General features: G+C 50.1%; 1 protein-coding gene across 1 annotated transcript in view; it reads left to right on the forward strand.

The window, feature by feature from the left end:
* LOC102371555 overlaps positions 1-5,638 on the forward strand; it is a 13,574-nt gene extending 7,936 nt beyond the window's left edge. Inside the window, exon 5 of the mRNA XM_025202179.1 lies at positions 4,304-5,638. Coding sequence (XP_025057964.1) covers positions 4,304-4,444 — 141 coding nt within the window. The 3' untranslated portion in view covers positions 4,445-5,638. The remainder of the gene's footprint in view (positions 1-4,303) is intronic.
* The last annotated feature ends 713 nt before the right edge of the window (positions 5,639-6,351 follow it).

Below are 6,351 nucleotides of genomic sequence, written 5' to 3' on the forward strand. Positions count from 1 at the left end.
CACTTCCTCATCTGAGCATGCTCCTTAGCAGAGGCCTACTTTTCAGAGCTAGGCTCTCTCCCCCTGCTAAAGGTCAGCGTGGTTTTTCTTGTGACTCAAGCAGGGCTCACTCTGTGTTCTGTCTTGTTCAAGGTCCCTTGTTCTTTCCCACACACTATGTGATTAGCATCTGTCTTTGTGAGAACAAGCTTCCTGTTGGTTGTGGAGAACAACTTAGCTCATTTTTAGAAAACAAACTATCCTGAACCTCTTCTACTTGCTAAGCCTGTGATGTTCCTCTCATTCTCTCAACCCATCATTGGAATAAAGGATCTATAGATCAAACTCTGGCTCTTCTACCTACCTCTCCCTGTTCTTTATCTCCTTCCTAATCTTAACTGATCCCCAAGCTCTACAAGGCTGAGTTCCATCCCTCCAGATATTCATTCATCTACAGATACACTCTAGCACCCATCACTGAAGCAATGAAGTAATTATTTAGGTAGCCCAGCACCATACAAATCATTGCACTTAGACTAGGGACAGAAGTTACACATAAATTGGTTTAAGTGATCTGAAACTGGTTTAAACCTGTAACAGAACATACATTCAGTGCACATAAGCCAGTTTTAAATGGCCAAAAATGGTTTAAGATAAACCTGGTGTGGGTCAAACCAGTTTATGCAACTTCTGTTCCAGCCCTCTTCCTGGTTTAAATTAAATCGGAGTCCCCCAGCATCCCAGATGATTTGCAGCCCTGGGTGGGGCTGTGCTCTCTGCTCCAGAGAGCAGGGCTGGCCCCTCCCCTCTCTTCTCTAGCCCAAGCAGGGGCGGGGGCATGGCCAGACACATGGCACCCTGAGGCAAAGGGAATAGGGAGGGGGTTTATTCCCCTCTCCCCTACTGGGGGACCATGGCCCCTGTCAGTCATTCTCCCACTCCCCATTCCAACAGCAGCGAAGGGAGCATGGCCAGAGCTGACTGGCATGGTACCTGCCGTCCACCTCCCTCACCAGTGGCTGGGGCTGCAGGGCTAAGGCCAGCTGGCCTGCAAGTGCTGCTGAGGGTGAAAGCAGAGGGGCCAGCCTGGTCTGGGCCACCGGGGTCGGTCCCTTCCCAGTGGGATTCAACTCAGGCTGCGGCCATGGGAGCTGCATGGCTTCTAGTGCCCAAGCCAGTGGGGCTGTCATGGAGACCCAGACAACTTCCACCTTCCCAGGCATCTGGGAGCTGGAGCCCAAGCTCCACATGCTGGGCAGAAGCTGGGGAGCTGAAGCTTCCTGCTCCCCCCCGCCCCTGAGCAGTGCAGTGCAGCGCAGCCACAGCAGTGGCAGCAGGAGGTGAGGCGGGCAGAACAGCACCCCCATCTCAGCCAGCCTGCAGCTGGCTGTGTACCTGCAGCCCCGGGTGCTGCACAGCCCAGGGGGTGTGACAATGCCTGCCAGACTTGGGGCCCACTGACACCTCTGACCTGGCCTGGGAAGCCCACTCACCAGCTAGCCCCTGCCTATGCTGCCAGGCTGGACTGTAATCCAGCTCCATTGGGTTGAGAAGGGCCCTGCCTCCATGGGCCAGCCCCGCAGAGCCTTTTCCAGGCAGCATGGGCACAGGGAGTCAGGAACAATCTGCTGTCCCTCTGCCCCCACCCTCAGCAATACTCCCAGGCCAGGTGGCCATAACCCCACAGGGCTAGCTGCAGGTACAGCCCCAGCCCTTGGCAGATAGAAGGTCCGTGCTAGTGGCTCTGGCCAAGCCCCTTGCCACCTGAGCAAGATTAGAGGGAAAATCTGGGTAGACCCCGACTGGGGTCCTGTGCCTGCTTAGAAACAGAGGAGTTTAATTCCCAACCCCTGTCCCCCTTTGCTTGAGGTGCTGCCCTGGCTGGTGTCTGGCCTCAGAGACAAGCCTGGCAAGGGCTGCTTCACCCTACCCCTCTCTGTCCTGGCACAACCTTGCTGTGGTCCCTACAGTATAGGCAAAGAGAGAAAAAAAATTAGAAGAGGCTGAGTGTGTGTATACATGCACACGCACCCCGCCCCCCCCCCCAGTGGGAAAGTCTGCAGGGGAAAGGGTGAAGCAAAGGGAAAGGACCATGTAGAGGGGAGGAAGTGGGTCTGGGACCAAGCAGAGATCAGGAAGGAGCAGATCCAAACAGGGCCCAGGATCAGGATTGGGGGTGGGGCCCACTGTGCCTGTGAAGCCCCTTCCCCCACAACCAGAATTGTTCCTGCTGCCTGCACCCTCCGCACCAACAAATCTGCCACCCTGCAGTGACCCCAGCCCTGGACCACCCAGGGGGGCTTGGAGCCAGGGGCTAGAGCAGGACCAGCCTTGGCTGCACCGCCGGGCCAGAGGGGACAGAACCCCTGAAACCCCGCACCTAACCTGCCCCACTCCAAGTCATCCCCGGGAAGAGCCCAGCGCCACCCTGGCCCCAGCCCCAGCCTGCAGCAGCAGCCTGCCCTGCCCTTCACAGATCCAGGGGCACACCCCACCCCCCGTGCCTTCTGGGGTACACATAGCAGCAGGAGCCATGCCCCCTAGATGAATCACTTGTGGCTCAGTCCTGCGCCCCACTGGCTGTGCAACACCTTCCCCTCCCCTAGCTCCAGCCCCACTCCCTCCCCATCCCTACTGCAGCTGCTGGAAGCCCTCAGCTGGGCTGCCTTGCAGCCCTACCGCTGCCCCATGTTTGGGAGGGCTAAGCCCTGTTAGCTCCCCCTTCCACTGCCTATGCCGAGGCAGGCAATTATTTCAAGCAGAGGGCCGCTTACTGTGTTTTGGCAAGCTTTTGAGGGCCACATGGGTAGCCCCAGCCATTGACAGGTGCCCCACCCTCTGGTCACCATCTTGTGACCGGAAGTTCTGACTCCTAACCCCTTGTTTTTGTCACCAGAAGTCCCTCCCCTGGCCCCTAAAAGTACTCCTTTCAGCAAGGGGTTTTGCCATTTCAGAACCAGAAAAATACCAATTTATATTCTAAAAGGCGAACATCTACAACATTCATTAATTTGATTTCAAAAAGTATTTTTGGCTTGATTTACATGTTTGTGTAGTGTACATAGAGGTGATTGCATAATAGCTTAAAATGAAGTCTTACGCTTGTATATTGTGGAGGTGGGTACAGGTTTGTGGGGGGCTATGGCTTTGTGGATATGTGGAGGAAGAAAACATGGGGGTGTGTGTGTGGATATGTGGGATGTAGGTGGGTATGGGATCTGTCGGGGGTTGTGTGTGGGGGGAGGGTGGCTGGGGTTTGTGTATGGCAGTGTGAAGGGGGGTGTGGGTACAAGTATATGGTGGGGTGTGCGTGTGGGACTCACCCTATGAACACACACACTTTGCCCCCATGCCTGTAGATACACATATGCATGCTGCCTCCATGCCTGCACACACACACACACACACACACTCTGCCCCCGAGCCTGCACATACACACACACCACCCCCAAGCCTGAACGCACACAGACTCCACCCCCAAGCCTGCACGCGCACACGCACACACAGACTCCACCCCCAAGGCTGCATACACACACACTTTGCCCTCAAGCCTCCGTACACACACGCTGCCCCTGAGCCTACCTACACACACACACACCCCTCCCCCCTGTACCAACGCACTCCCATGCTCCACAGTCCAGTGATGCAGCTGGGAGCCACAGTCAGGTGGTGCTGGAGCAGGGCTTGGGCAGGAAAGCAGGGAACTAACTGGGGGTGGGTGGGACTGGGCTATTCAAGCCCACAAGCCTGCTGAGGGCTCCCTCTGGGTCCTACTGCCCCTGGCTCCTGTCAGCTTTGACAGACAGCTGGGAGCAAATAAATATTAATTTAGTAAATTTTCTAGGGGCCCCGTGGGCGCAATAGAATGGCTTGGCGTGCCAGATCCACCCTGCAGCCCATATTTTGACCACCCCTGGACTATGCCCTACATGCCAGGGTTGGGGTTTAAACCCCTCCACAATCATATTTAGCTCCTGCTTCCCAGCTCAGCTTCCCTCCAGCCTTGCAGCTGCCTCAAAGGGAAGGGATGGTTGCTCTAGCACCCCCAGGCTTCTAGCTTCAGCTACTGCAGGCATGTGCCTGCATTTCCAAATATAATTGTGAATGTCTGTGCACTGGCAGGTCAGTTTAATCTTTGCAGATTAGACTAACCTGCAAAGATCGAATCAATTCAGGCTCCGGCTTTTTAAATGTCTGACCCTAGCCTTAAGGTCTCAAAATCAAACAAAAGCCCACTATTCCCTTTTTCTTCATACACAGGGCACAAGGTACTCCAGACTGACCCATGTGAACTGAAATCTTTTGTTTTGCCTTTTTACTGTAGGTCCAGAATCCTGAAGAATGTAACATGGGAAGTTCTCTGAATATACAGTCTATTTATATGAATTTCAACACAAGCCAGGAATACAGGGAGACAAGAACAGAGCCACAGACCAAATATGCAACCCTCACCCTACCTATATGACAAGAGTTATACTGTTGTCGTGGAGCACATTATAGTGGAGTAGGGAGAAGTTAGCAGTGCATGCTAGTACCTAATAGCAGCTACTTAGTTGGTAGATTCATTAAAAACAGTGGAATTGTTTCAGTTCAGAAACATGAAAACTGGAAGCAGAAAGGACCAAGGTCCCTTGAGACCTAATCTACACAGTCATGTGGAAGCTCTTGTGTGATGTATTCTCATATGGTCCCACCAGGTAGTGTCTGGTCAGTGATTTTCAGCTCTCCAACCATTCTTCTACCAGGCTCTGCCATTGTTAAACTACTGGTAGTTCAGTCCTGTGTATTAATGATACCTGTGCAACAGGAATGAAGTGAATGCAATTTGATCCGGACTAGAAGCTATCTTAAATGCGTCCACCTTTAAGCATAAGAATAGATCCCCAACTGGGAGGAACAACAAAATGGAGGGTGCTTCAGAGTGTTAAAGGGATGCTTGGCCCTTGTCATATTTTCTTTGGAACTTTTTGAACCAGCAGTTCTTACAGGTAATCCTTAAGAGGATTCAAAAAATGAGAGAATGGAAATGTTTTATCGCTTCTCTTGTGTGTATACACTTATGCAGTCAATTTCTCTGTTGTGGTAAGGATCAGCTGTATTTCCAGCCTCGCACCCCTGTGGGTTGAAATGAGCTACCCAAAGCCAACTTGTATGCAAACTGTTTCCCATTTCTTGAAAAAACATCTGTACCTCTAACAAATTCAGGAAAAATGAAGTTTGTCACATGCAGTTTTGAACAGACCTATATCAGGGAAGTCAGGGTAGAGTTCCATGTTTGTGTTGGTTGCAGCCAGTGATCCCCACTTAGCACAGTGGGGATCAGAAAGTATCTTAAAACATTTTTAAAGGAATATAAAAAATTCAGGACATACTACTTCAAAGGTACCTTTTTATCAATCCTAGATCATTCCAAGTATAAATCAACTTTCCCTTCCCTTCCTTTGCCCCCTGCAAAAACCCCATAGAGATTACAGTGAGTTTATATGCAGCGTAGAGCTATGACTGGTTACCCAGCAATCTGGTTATAATTGCACTATAACACTCATTTTGGTTGATCCTTGCAGAAACATCAACCTTATTAATGTAGGCTATTGTCATATTTGCGGGGAATACTTTTTTATTCTAAAATTGAACCTGACAATACAGGGGAGACTTTTGTTCAGACTCAAGTTATAATTGGAGCAATACCATCAATTTAAATTTCTGCGCAGCTACATATATCTCCCATTTAAAATTGAAAGGAACAACATGCATGCAGTTAATAGAAATGATCCACTAAAGCAATGAAAAAAGGAGTATATGAATACAGAACTGATTGCTCATTTTCTAGTGGTAGCAAGAATTAAAATTGCAAAAGCCTGGACAAGAAGTGACTCTCCTCCTCCCCTCCTACCCCACTAGAATCCCTGACTCGTTTTAAAAAGCTGGGGGGACTCAGTAATTGAAAACCTCTCTTAACAAGTCAGCATTCTACAGGGGAGAAGGAAAAAAATGCTTCCTTAGAAATCTGATTGAAGCTCTTGGGATATGCTGTAAAGAAATCTTCTCCTGTCTCCATATCAGAAATTTGAGAAACTGTGGACAAATATTGAAGGAGAGTGCAAGTCCTGTAAGCTAACAGTAAGAACAAATTTCGAATGAACTTGACTTCTACAAACAGAGATGGAGAGAAGATACTGAGCCCCTTGAAGACTTCTGAGGAAAAAGTGCGGGGAGGGTAAATCATTAAATAGATTATATCTAGAGAGGAAGGAACATAAGTGTGACATCAGTTAGGAACTGCTAGCAGCCTCAAGAGAAGACTCTGTGGACATTGTTTTTGATGAAAGGAGCACTGTGGATGGAAAATAAATATCTTACTTTATATGCTTT

The sequence above is a fragment of the Alligator sinensis genome, unplaced genomic scaffold (assembly GCF_000455745.1).
Source record: "Alligator sinensis unplaced genomic scaffold, ASM45574v1 scaffold77_2, whole genome shotgun sequence".
NCBI classification, from domain to species: Eukaryota; Metazoa; Chordata; order Crocodylia; family Alligatoridae; genus Alligator; species Alligator sinensis.